The following is a 13587-nucleotide window of genomic DNA, read 5'->3' as shown; positions in this document are numbered from 1 at the left end:
TCAGACTCTGGTTGTTGACTTCGGGGGGCTACGGTCTGTTAATGTGATGCGGAGGGAAAGAGCAGCAGAGCGTTCAGTCACACAGAATATCTTCCAGCATTTCTGGCTCAAACCTCTGAATTCACGGAGTTAATATTTAGCCGCGAAGGTTCCAGGGAGAAAATGGGGAAGAAAACGTAGAGAGAGAAAATGGAAAGAACGTCAGGAATGGAAAGAGCGAACCCCAAACACAGCAGGGGAGGACAGCCCCCCCCCCTGCACACAGACACACAGCGTGTGTGAAACATCAGATCTGGTAGGCTGTGTTGTGGCGTCCACCCCTCCCAGGGCCCTGTGGCAGCAACCTCACACCGGAACCTTCCGCTGTCTCCGGGAGACGAAGCATCACTGCTATGACATCATCATCGTGGGACGGCACCCGTGCAAGTTCTGGGTAGTCATAATACAGTCGTCAGGCCCTCGGCCAGGATAACTATTTATATTTAGCGTGAGTCGGCATGGAGGTGACATGTTTAAGGCCGGTTCGCCGACTCAGAAAGCTTCATCATTTGTCAGGAAGGTTGTTCCACGGCTCATTTCTGCCCCGATGCTGCGCTGTGTTGTGTGAGAAAGCAGCGCAGATGAGGAACTGTTTTATTTGAGACTTATCAGAGTCTATTATACAAACATTTGGCTTTTTGAATAATAATGATTATTATGTCGTGATTTATACGCTAGCTGTAAAAATGTGAGCGCTGAAAACAGTTTGGGGTTGAAACTGAAAGGTTTTCCTTCTGTGTGTCAAGCTGCAGAATGTTGATCTTGGTTTGGGTATATAATGGTTTATAGTCATCTATCGAAAAATGAATTCCTCGTTTTTTCTTCTTCCTCTGGCGTACACACAGCCAAGAATGCGCATTCCGTATGCCCAGTCAAAAACAACACTAAGATAGTTGTATTTCTTCACTTTTCTCAACTAAAATAAACCTTAAACACAGTCATCTTTACAACATTTAAAGTGGGTCCAGCCTGTGTGTCCTTCAGTACGTTTACGGAGGAAAACTGGGGAATACCAAGTAGTTGAGATGAAGAAAACAGATAAGAGTTAGATTAGTGAACTTGCATTGATTTGCTGTAGAAATGGCCCAGCAGGCATTGATTGGGTCTCAGCTCCAGTTTTTCAGGTATTCTGGATCATTCCGAGGCTCCGATCCTGAGGCCGGTCTAGAGGAAGGGCAGGGTAGACTCCGAGCTCGTCTGCTGTGCAGAGGAGTGAAAAAGGCTTCTTTGCGAAAGATTTTATTTTCAGGTGATTCACATCCCCCCTGTCAATTTATGTTCGCTTAATTGCTTGTTTTGTTCAACTCGAGCCTTGCCTGGCTTCATCCTGATGGAGCTGTTGCTAACACTGATGACCTGTATCTACTGAAACTGTCTGGGTCTAGTCACACACTACCTGATTCTGATCTAACCAGATGTAGCTTGGGGTTTGAGTCGGCACCGGTCCAAACGAACCTCAACACCTCAGAAGGCCCCCCTGCCCCCCCCCCCTCTGGCTCACACTGTGTTAGTCATCCGTGAACTCTCGCCGTCTGATCCTCCGGGAGCTGGAGAGGGTCCCGGCCCCTCAGTCCAGAGAGCTGCTCTCTGTGTGCTGTGAGGCCCAGTCCAGAGAGCTGCTCTCTGTGTGCTGTGAGGCCCAGTTCAGAGAGCTGCTCTCTGAGCGCTGTGAGGCCCAGTCCAGAGAGCTGCTCTCTGTGTGCTGTGAGGCCCAGTCCAGAGAGCTGCTCTCTTTGTGCTGTGAGGCCCAGTTCAGAGAGCTGCTCTCTGTGTGCTGTGAGGCCCAGTCCAGAGAGCTGTTCTCTGTGTGCTGTGAGGCCCAGTCCAGAGAGCTGCTCTCTGTGTGCTGTGAGGCCCAGTCCAGAGAGCTGCTCTCTGAGCGCTGTGAGGCCCAGTTCAGAGAGCTGCTCTCTGTGTGCTGTGAGGCCCAGTCCAGAGAGCTGCTCTCTGTGTGCTGTGAGGCCCAGTCCAGAGAGCTGCTCTCTGTGTGCTGTGAGGCCCAGTCCAGAGAGCTGCTCTCTGTGTGCTGTGAGGCCGCGGCCCTCTGGAGGGCCGTCCATGCTGACCCTCCTCCAGACATTTACATACCAGCCGTCCTGGGACAGCCCAGCTAAGTGTTTCTACTGATAACGCTGCACATTCCATCGCTCCCACACCCCAGCCCAGACTGAGTACCCCAGCCCACATAAAGTGATGTCCCCCCCCCCACACACACACGCACACACAAACTCACTCCAACACCCACACACCTCTGCCACCCCCAACCCTGCTTCCTGTGCTATCCGGGTCGTGGGACGCCCGGACCCTCTCCCTGGACCCTCTCCCTGGACCCTCTCCCTGGACCCTCGCCCTCTCCCCAGATCCTCTCCCCGGACCCTCACCCTCTCCCCAGACCATCACCCTCTCCCCAGACCCTCACCCTCTCTCTGGACCCTCGCCCTCTCCCTGGGCACGAAGGAGCGAGAAGAGGAGAGTGAGGAAACTGATTTACTTGCTGTACAAAAGCCAAGGGGGTCAGACAAAGGCTTTTACTGCAGCCCTTAAACACACACACCGACACACACACTGCCACACACGCCGGGCATCCTGCAGTCACAGACAGCCAGCTGTTGAAGGAGGATTTACAGGCGTACAGTGACAGGCTCCAATCAGCTGGGTGTAACTGTGGTCTGCCTGGTGATGGAGCAGTAACTATCACAGTGACAGCAACCTGGAGACCAGATCAATGACTGAGAGAGTGGTAATCCTCCCTCTTACCCCACGCACACACACTCACCCACACACACACACTCTCACACTCTCACACACACTCACCCACACCCACTCACGCCTACCCACACACTCACACCCATGCACACTAACACACACACACACACACATGCACACTAACACACACACACATACATTTAGAAGTAAGAGTGATGTGATAGTCCCAGTTATCAGCACTGGCTCACTCCTTCATGTACAATAGAAGCAGCAACCTCGGAAACGTTTTAGTGTGTGTTTGTCCTTGATATTCTGTCAAAATAATAATGATGTTAATGTGGAAAATATTCAACATTTAAATGTTAACGAGGCAAATACGTTTCAGTTACAAAAAAATGCATCTTAAACAATTAAACTTGGACTTTCATGTGTGAAATATGTGGTTTAAATATGTATATATAGAAATATTATCTTGATATTACATTATTAAAAGTTCTGAACTTTTATTAGGACCGTGTGACAGTTGGTCTTGCCAACCCTGTCTTAGCTCGACAATAATTCATGAACAGCAACAATTCGCCGTTAGACAAACAAAACAAACAGCAGCAGCAACAACTCAGGACATCAGCGGCGACCGCAGGGGCCTCCATTAAATGCTGTATACAGAGATTTATAAATTAGGCAATTTCCTTGATTATCGCAATCATTTACTGAATTGATTGCTTGAGCAAGCTATAGACAGAAGCCTGCCAAGCTATTGACAGGCTTCAGCGAGTAATAAACACAGGCTCTTCAATACAGTAAGATGTTAACCCCACCTCCCCCCATACACACACACACACATGCAGATCTCCATGCAGCTCCACGGGTCACTTAGCACAGAGAGGAGAGTCAAGGTTGTGTATTCTGGGATGGATTATTAATGTCTGGGTTAATCTGTTGCCATGGAGAGCATGTCGAGGATGCACTCTGGAAGTCTTAAAAGGTGGTACAGGACTATGTAAGGAGATGTAGGTCTATGTGAGGATGTGGAGGTAAGGTGGTAAGGCTGATGTGGAAGGGTGCGAGGGGGTCCTGTCATATCGTGTCTGACTGTGTGAGGCCGGGGGCCAAGCGAGGCTGGGGCTTCTGGGGCTTGAGTTTTCTCAAAAGCCCCCCCAATTTTTTTTTATTGGGGTTGTAATTTTCTGCAAATTTAACAGTATAATGTTATATAAATATATGTCATTATGTTGTTATATGTTATAGCTCCCCCCAAACATTCTGCCTAAAATTAATGCTAGAATATACCTGTGGAAGTTCCAATCTACACTCACATCAAACCTTCACTAGGTCCTAGGTTGGGGCTAAGCCCCGAATGTTTAGCTCTGCCCTACTGTAGGGCCCAATGTAGAGCAATCTAAGTTGGTGTAAGGTTGTGTATCTCTTCACATGCAGAGCATATAGAACACTCTTTAAACACTTGTGTAGGACTATTGATTCAAATCTGTAAAAGGTTGTGTAGGACTATTGATTCAAATCTTTAAACGGTTGTGTCGGACTATGTAGGGATGTGCCTATGCAAGTCTTACAGGTAAATGGTTATGGTAATGTAGGGTCAAGTGAGACTGTAGGACATAGTAAGGCTAAATTATTTACTGTCGTGTCGTAAGGTTGTAGAAGGTTGTGTAGGGCTATGAAAGGTTCTGTGCCTCCATACAGGCCAGTGTGGAGGGGTGGAGGTCTGTGTGAAACTTGGCACAGCTACGACGGGCAGCGCAGGGCTACGATCACCCCGAGAGATTTGTGTGGGAATGTGTAGGCCTCCGTGAGGCTGTGCAGGGCTATATAAGGTTGTGTAGGCCTGTGGTGGTATACAGGATTTGATTGTCAGGTCTGCCAAGTCATAGAAACCAAAGGAGGAAAAAAGGAACATGAAAGAACACTGAGTGTGCAGCGTCCTGGCTGTTATGTCGTGTAGTGGCAGGGTGTTAAAAGACTGAGATGGTGTACGGTAAATCACTTTTATAGAGGGGTTACATTCACACTGTAACCAATCTACTTGTCCTGTGTGTGTGTGTGCCAGTGAGTTTACACACACACACACACACACACACTACTTAACATACACATACACTGTGTGTGTGTGCCAGTGAGTTTACACACACACACATTACTTAACATACACATATACTGTGTGTGTGTGTGTCTACTGTCTGCACGATGGCTATCAATCTGGCAGGGTTTTCTGGCCGGGCTCCTTGTATATTACATGTTGAGGAGGAAGCAGGGGATTTCCACGTGTACGGAGCTGTACTGCACTGAGCTGTACTCAGCTGTGTGGTGCTGTACTGAACTGTAATGTTAGATCCTGTACTATACTATTGGACTGGACTGTGCAGTGCTATGATTGTACTGTATACACTAGGCACTGAATTAAATCATTGTGTTATGGCCTGTATAAAGAAAGCATGAAATCAGGACAACATTATACCAAGCACACTATCATACCAATCACCAGGGTTCTTGTATATCTGGTCAACGTCTGAATGTGATCCTTTGTCATGAACAGACACATGATCCTGTGTCATGAACAGCGCATTAGGAAAGTCCAGAAGCAGCTGAGATCGAGCGACACTTAAAAGCAGCAGTGATGCACTCATCTGTTTACAGAGCAGCCACGACTCCCACAACAACCCTGACGCTCTCCTGACAGTCCTCCATGGGTTTGCAATCCCCCCCGATACCACGGCTCAGAGGAACATGACCCAGGTGCCCAGACAGCAGGACACATGCCAGAACCATCCATCACACTTAGAACCCTTGGAGAACCCGGCCCTCCCAGAACCCTTTCGGAGAACCGGAGGCTCTCAGAACCAGATCTGGAGACCTGGACTCTGAGGAGGTTTCAGAAACATCAACATAAATATGGCTTCCTGTAAACACGGCGAGCTGTCCTCCAGCTGGGAGGAGAGATTCCGAAGAAGACCAGATCAGAAACAGCAGTATTTCTGTATGAGAGAGACAGGCTGAAAGGAGAGAACTTTATTTCTCCAAATTGTTTGTAGAAGAGCCTCTTGCACTCTCAGATGCCATTAAGTTGGAATGGAGGCCGGGAGTCTGGGGGCTAGAGGTTAGAGGCTGTGGGCTGGAGGTTAGAGGCTGTGGGCTGGAGGTTAGAGGCTGTGGGCTGGAGGTTAAGGCTGTGGGCTGGAGGTTAGAGGCTGGGAGCTGGAAGTTAGAGGCTGAAGGCTGGATTTTAGATGCTGGCGACCCACATAACACCTATAACATTCTCAGAATATGCTATATTTTTTCTTTTTTTTTTATATTTCTTTTTAAATTTTTTTACTCACAAAAAATCCTAACAGAATATTAGCAATGGAGTGTGTACACGTTCCCAATTGACCGTGTTCGATCATTTGTGTCTTTGCTTTGCAACTCTTTCCCACGCCAGACAACACCGGACCTCTGCTCTCCGTCTGCACTGAAGGGGGATGAAGGGGGATGAAGGGGGATGTGTTAGTGCAGATAAACCACGAGAAAGACATGTCCCGCTCTGTCTAACACACAGGTCTAGTGTAAGCACTGTCCTGAGTACTCTGTCATGCTGTCATCCTGGAACCGGCTCCCTAGGAGGAGGGGGCTGGAGATGAGGGAGGAGGATACGGGGAGGGAGAACAGAGCGAGGACGGGGGATGGATGGAGATGGAGAGTGTGTGGAGGGGAAGAGAGAGCGTGGAGAAGAGGAGAGGGCGAGGGAGGGGTCACGGGGGCGCAGAGAGGAGATCACAGCAGACAAACTAGATGTGTGAGCTTGGCTGGAGGTTAACAGGGTTGAGAATCTCATCCAGGGAGACGGTGGTCAGGCTTGGATCCCCCCCCGCGCTCCGCTGGTCAGGGACGGCCTGGGACAGAGAGGGGGCCGGAGGGGAGGACCAAAGCCTGACAAACACGTTTGTGGTCTGCTGTCGAGACGGTCTTTCTGAGGCTAAAATAGGTTTTTGTTAAAAAAAAATAAAAGTTGTTTTCTTTTTGCTCAAATCGCCTTCTCCTTTCACAGTTTTACGCCTTGATCAGAGACGGTGATCACAGTTACCGTGGCAATACTTTGTCATGGTGATTTAGTGTTATTATGACGTTGATACCCCAACAGTATTAATCATGCATCCGAGGTCATGTACATGAAAGCAGTTGGCCTAAATGGTGCCTTGGAACCAGGAACACGTCCTCTTGGTCTAACGTGTCCCTAACCGCCTCTCTCCTCACCACGTTCCAGATCTACGACCAGGAGGGAACGCTACAGCACTTTATCGACGGCAACGAGCCCAGCAAGTCCAGCTGGATGAGGTACATCCGCTGCGCCCGGCACTGTGGAGAGCAGAACATGATGGTCGTCCAGTACAGGTGAGGCCATGGAGGTTTACCTCAGAACGCTACGGGCTAGAACCGAAATAATGGAGAACCTTAAGATATAGCTCACTCCGAGAACACTGAACCCAATTGAGCCGTATCCCTTTGAAAGCCTTTTGTAACTTTGGCAGTGTGTAATGTTGAGTAGTGTACTTAGAGATCATCTTTCTCCTGATCCTCTCCTGTTGGCTACAGTCCAGGATATAAACACACATGCACGTGTGCATGCACACACACACACACACTCACATGCTCTCCAGTGTTCCCCTGCAGAAGCAGCACAGGGGATGTCCTCCACAGCCAGTCAGATGTCAGCTGGTTCGCATTCTTCCTGTTATGATTTGCTGTATCTAACTGGAATTCTCTTCAAAGCAGCCCGTGATTGATCGGCTCCGCACGGCCTGTTTGGGTTCTGCTCTGACAATAACGTCCGCTGGCATGCGCTCTGCTAGCCCCCCAGCCCCTTCTCCCCTCCCCCTTCACAGACCCCCCCCCCCCCCCTTGCTAGGACGTCCTGCCGCTGTCTTTATGAGTCATCCAACCACAACACTACATACATGTCAGCAAGGGAAATATTATCCACAACGCTCAGAAATCCCTTTGATGTGCTTCGGCTGAGCTGAGCTGAGAGTTTGTGTTTATGTGTGTGCGTGCGTGCGTGTGTGCACATGTTCCTGTGTGTGTGTGTGTGTGTGTGTGCATGCGTGCTCTTGCGTGTTTGTGTATGTGAGCTCCTGTGTGTGTGTGTACGTGAGCTCCTGTGTGTGTGTGTGTGTAAGCAGTAGGCTTGCGAGGGAGGGTGTACATTTACAGTGTTCCAGGGTCGGCTCTAAGTGTGTGAGACCACCCATCGCTCAGCAAACAGACGTCCCTCAGCAGCCTAGCTGCTGGTACAGAGCCACTCATTATTTGTGTGACCCCATGTTTATGTTAGGTGAGGCTCGGCCGAGTGAAGGAACATAGCAAGGGTATAAAATACATGGTATACCCGTGTTTTTTATAAATACATGGTACTCTTTGGTGCTTTTTCTCAGCTTATGAGATGTGTTTGATTTATAAGTCTTGTCTATGCTTTATTTTTACGTCCCAGTGGAAAGAATTAATGAAGTTCACAGGCTTCAACGGCTCCGCTGAGACCCGAAGCGGGAGAGACGCTTTTTTTCTTGTCCGTTTATAAACTTTTCTTTCTCTGTAATGCTGATGCTGCGGCGATAATGTGACAGATGTCTGGAATGCCAGCTTGAGGGTGATGCGGTTAGGGAGACAGAACAGACATCAGTATGGTCGCCCTCACCTGGGCTTGACCTGCACTGACTCACTAGTGCCTCACTGACTCAATAGTGCCTCACTGACTCAGTAGTGCCTCACTGACTCAGTAGTGCCTCACTGACTCAGAAGTGTCTCACTGACTCAGTAGCTTGGTGCCTCAGAGTCTTACCTCCATGAATCCTGTCAGGTATTTATAGGATATGGGTGGGCCTGTTCTATAACATGCTGTGCGCGTTACTCAAGTTTTGTTTACTAGCGACCACTTTTTCCACTTTTAAATCTTGACAACATGAATATAACTGGTAGGTTAAATTACTGATTGCCACAAACATGATATGACATTGACAACCATGACATTCCTATTTGATCTGGCAAATGTTGTGTTCTTTTTGTGGTGGTGAAAACGAGAATGTCTATTGTGACGGAGTTCCGCGATGTGATCAAAGACGGCCGTCTGGCTTTAGCGAATATGCTTGCGTGCTCGCATTAAGCGCGTGGTGGTTACATTTACATTTAGTCATTTAGCAGACGCTCTTATCCAGAGCGACTTACAGTAAGTACAGGGACATTTCCCCTGAGGCAAGTAGAGTGCCTTGCCCAAGGACACAACGTCATTTCGCACAGACGAGAATCGAACCGGCAAACCTTCTGATTACTAGCCCGATTCCCTAACCGCTCAGCCACCTGACTCCCTGGTTGTGCTGTGTGTGCTGTCCAGGTCCTGTATATTCTACCGTGCCTGCATGGACATCCCCCGGGGAACAGAGCTGCTGGTTTGGTACAACGACAGCTACACCTCCTTCTTTGGCATCCCACTCCAGTGCATCGCCCAGGACGAGAACCGTAAGAAACTGCTCTTTTTTTTCCCTCTCCTCTTCTTCTCTTCCCTTCTCTCTTTTCTCTCTTTTCTGTCTTTTCTCTCCTCCTGCTACTGACTGACACGGACCTCTCGTTCTCTAAACATATAAGCGAAGCCATGTTCCTTTCCGTTGTTCATGTAATTTGTTTCATTCGTAGATCTGTCTCACTTACACTGCATCGGAAACGCTTGTTATGCATAAAGCACACACACATTTATTCAATGTACTTACTGCCTCAGGGCAAGTAACGCTTACTGTCTCGGGCCCTTGAGTTGGCAGGTGGCTGGTGCGATTTAATTTCAACTGTCCGAAGGAGTAAGCAGATAGACGTCCAGCCAGACAAACATGACTGCTGTCATAATACTACACCGGAGTGATTTGCCTGGGTTGCAGAGGTTTGGAATCTCTCGTGACTAAGCCTGCTCAAGGATGGCTTCCATAAAATGTCACACACCTAAAAGGCAGCATAGAGTTTACTGTGTGGCGGAGCCCGACACAAGCCAATAAAACAGAACTGTCAGACATATGTCCTCCATGTAGCAGCCTGCTAGGAAAAAGCAGTCATTTGGATTTGAGGGTAAATATTTCTACGGCAGTGTGGCACCTCAGCCACAGTAATAACGGGTGTAAATATTCGTCTCTTTACGTCACCTCTGCGTGATTTATATGTCTGGTACCGACAACCATGGCCAGTTAAAAGTGGGAGAGAAATTCTCTTTTTCACTTTGCGGGACGTTAAACATAGAAACATCAAACTGATGACGTGATGTTGGTCTTTAGCCTCTGGTCCCTATAAGGTACCAAGCAGCTTGAGGTTTTCAACACCTCCGGCTTGTACTCGTGTTCCTGCCCTCCTCTCTCATGGTCTCTCCAGCTTGTATTCGTGTTCCTGCCCTCCTCTCTCATGGTCTCTCTGGCCTTTCGTCCTCCTGGTGTTTGTTCCCCTGTCCTCCCATCCCAGCCATGAGAACAGCCTTTCAGAGCATTTGTCCTGGCTGGCTCCTGACTATACTGCCTCTGTACTGGCTCTGTCCTGACTCTGTACTGGCTGGGTCCTGACTCTGTCCTGACTCTGTAATGCCTCTGTCCTGACTACACTGTCTCTGTCCTGACTCTATACTGCCTCTACACTGCCTCTGTCCTGACTCTACACTGCCTCTGTCTTGACTCTATACTGCCTCTACACTGCCTCTGTCCAGACTCTACACTGCCTCTGTCCTGACTCTATACTGCCTCTGTCCTGGCTCTACACTGCCTCTGTCCTGACTCTACACTGCCTCTGTCCTGACTATACTGACTCTACACTGCCTCTGTCTTGACTCTATACTGCCTCTGTCCTGACTCTACACTGCCTCTGTCTTGACTCTATACTGCCTCTACACTGCCTCTGTCCTGACTCTACACTGCCTCTGTCCTGGCTCTACACTGCCTCTGTCCTGACTCTACACTGCCTCTGTCCTGACTCTACACTGCCTCTGTCTTGACTCTATACTGCCTCTACACTGCCTCTGTCTTGACTCTATACTGCCTCTGTCCTGCCTCTACACTGCCTCTGTCCTGGCTGGGTCTTGAGTGTTGTGATGTAGTCCCAGGCCAGGGAGGTCTTGGCCCAGCCACAGGCCCTGACAGCTCTGTGTTTACATGTTCTACATTTTATTACTCTAGTCCAGTCGGACTCCCTGTTTAGACAAGTGCCTTTTTTCATATAAACTGTTTTTCAGAGTAGAGTACAGTAGAACTTTGATAGATACAGTATCGTAACCGTAGACAACGTGGCAGAGAGGAGAACGACGAGAGGGAGGATGGCGAGCGTGATAGCCTGGTTGTTCAGAGGCCCCATCAGCGCTCTGAGGTCTTGCATGGTTCTGTTTGTTAGTGAAACCCAGACTCACTGAAACACAGGAGAACTGCCCTGCAGCCCAGAAAAGGCATGTAGGTAGAAGATGCACTTCCTCCATCTTGCCTAAACCCATCACCTTTTCTGTGTTCTCCACTCATGTCAGATGGCTGAGCGGTTAGGGAATCGGGCTATTAATCAGAAGGTTGCTGGTTTGATTCCCTGACGTGCCAAATTACATTGTGTCCTTGGGCAAGGCACTTTACCCTACTTGCCTTGGGGGGAATGTCCCTGTACTTACTGTAAGTCGCTCTGGATAAGCGTGTCTGCTAAATGACTAAATGTATGTCTGGGGAGGAGGGGCAGGGGCTTGGCAAGAAGGGTGGAGAATGGAAGCTTAGCTGCAATTGGTTAAGTACACAGAGTCTGGCTTTTATAATTGGTCGATGATGCTGCTGGAGGCTTAGATTGGTTGATCTCTCGAACGTTGTTGTCATACATTTACACAAGTTCCTTTGAATCCGACTCGCTCCTCGTGATGATCCGCAGCGTGCTCTGTCCAAACTCTGCCCAGAAATACAGAATTTCCTTTTGATTACTCTACATCCCTGTTGTCTTCATGAGAAGAGAAAGAGCCAGCCTTAGTCTCACATGTCTCACGTTACCGCCTGCTAAATCTGTGTTTTTGTACACAGCATGTTGCAATAGCAGGAATGTGGGATGTGGTTGGTCGTGGATGAGTTATCGCGGCCCGGGCTGCTCGGGGCCGTTCTTGAGAACGTCGGGGAGCATCATGTGTTTCTTATAACAACAAGGAGAGGCTGCCGCATGAAGATGTTTCTGCTCAAAACTCAGAGAGGGTCTGCAGGTCTGCTGGTCTCTGACAGAGATGGAGAGAGGGAGGGAGAGATGGATGGAGGGAGAGAGGGAGGGAGAGATGGATGGATGGAGGGAGGGAGGGAGAGAGGGAGGGAGAGATGGATGGATGGATGGATGGAGAGAGGGAGGGAGGGAGAGATGGAGAGAGGGAGGGAGGGAGAGATGGAGGGGGAATGAGGATGAGAGAGAGGGTGATGAGGGAGAGAGAGAGAGAGAGAGAGAGAGAGAGAGAGAGAGAGAGAGAGAGAGAGAGAGAGAGAGAGAGAGAGAGAGAGAGAGAGAGAGCAAAAGAAAGAAGGAGTTTTGTATGTGACAGTATGTTTCAATAAAGACTTGAGACTTACTTAACAACACTCGTGCTTTCTTCATCTCAACTATGAAGAAAGCTTTCACTGCACTGTTTCATTGAAATAAACATGCATAATTCCTACATTTGAATGATGTATCTTCCATTGGGCCAAAACAATATTGACAAATGTTTGTTTACATAATGTTTGTAGCTCAACGAATGGAGCATTTGCAAGAGAGTTATAATGCATACGTCAATATGTACCCTGGGGGAACTTACAAATGGCATCATTATCTCCACATCATATTAGTTGCAGATCAATCCAGCCTGTTGGCTCTGACAGAGGTGAAATGATGAAGGATGGGCTGCAATTATGATGTGTACAGTTCAGTCGACATCAAGCAAATGTCTGGGTTAAGTACTGTACATTGGCAACGACTTTTCGTGAGCTTGGTTTTCTTTATTAAGTAAACATCCATCCTGACATGAACTAAAACATGTAGCTGGTCACGTTTGTCAAACATTCAGCCCAACAACTTCAAACTCACGTCAATTTCCGAAATGTTCCAGCGTCAAAATTTAGTTCTCCTGTCTGCAGTGTCTGATTTCTGTGGTGATGAAAGAGATCGCAGCCACCATATTTAGATAGAAGTACCAATGAAATACAGTACTGTGCAAAGGTATTAAGCAACCAAGAAGAAAAATGAACCCATGAACAATATGATATGTCTTAATATATATTTTTGTCTTCTGTGTGTCGCAGTGTAAAAGTGCAATGTTGAGAAAATGTTTGTTTAGTCTTTTCATTGCATTCGTTTTGTTTGTTATTTTGAGATTTTTGTAAGTAAAAAATTAGTTAGTAAAGATGAATGTTTTTGGTCACGGCAAACATCCTGAGATTCTTCCATCTCCCCTCCAGTAAACGTGCCTGCCAGTGTGATGGAGGCCATGTCTAGACAGGAGAACCTGCAGCCCTTCAGCAAGACCAGCAAGCCCCCTCCGTCCCTCCTGCGCTCCATGGTGTTCCCCCACTCCCCCTGCGCCTCCCGCGGCTTCTCCATGATGGACAAGGCCGGCCACGCCGACCCCGGCGGCTTCGGACAGCTGGGCTCCAAGAACCAGCGCGTCCTGGCCAGCCCCACGTCCACCTCCCAGCTCAGCACCGAGTTCAGCGACTGGCACCTGTGGAAGTGCGGCCAGTGCTTCAAGACGTTCACCCAGAGGATCCTGCTGCAGATGCACGTCTGCACGCAGAACCCCGACAGGTACGAGGCCCGAGTGGATATCTGTTCCTGGCAAGCGTTGTCCCTCTGTTG

At 48.6% G+C, this 13587-nt stretch overlaps 1 protein-coding gene across 2 annotated transcripts in view; it reads left to right on the top strand.

The window, feature by feature from the left end:
- The window catches only part of prdm6 (PR domain containing 6), a 30669-nt gene that overhangs the window by 11357 nt on the left and 5725 nt on the right, over positions 1-13587 (top strand). For both annotated transcript variants that reach the window (XM_067231290.1, XM_067231291.1), the window contains exons 4-6: positions 7004-7131; positions 9125-9249; positions 13191-13536. In XM_067231290.1, coding sequence (XP_067087391.1) covers positions 7004-7131; positions 9125-9249; positions 13191-13536 — 599 coding nt within the window. The remainder of the gene's footprint in view (positions 1-7003; positions 7132-9124; positions 9250-13190; positions 13537-13587) is intronic.

The sequence above is a fragment of the Osmerus mordax genome, chromosome 28 (genome assembly GCF_038355195.1).
Source record: "Osmerus mordax isolate fOsmMor3 chromosome 28, fOsmMor3.pri, whole genome shotgun sequence".
NCBI lineage: Eukaryota > Metazoa > Chordata > Actinopteri > Osmeriformes > Osmeridae > Osmerus > Osmerus mordax.
Note: the sequence above shows the minus strand (reverse complement) of the source record. Positions and strands in the feature narration are given on the sequence as shown.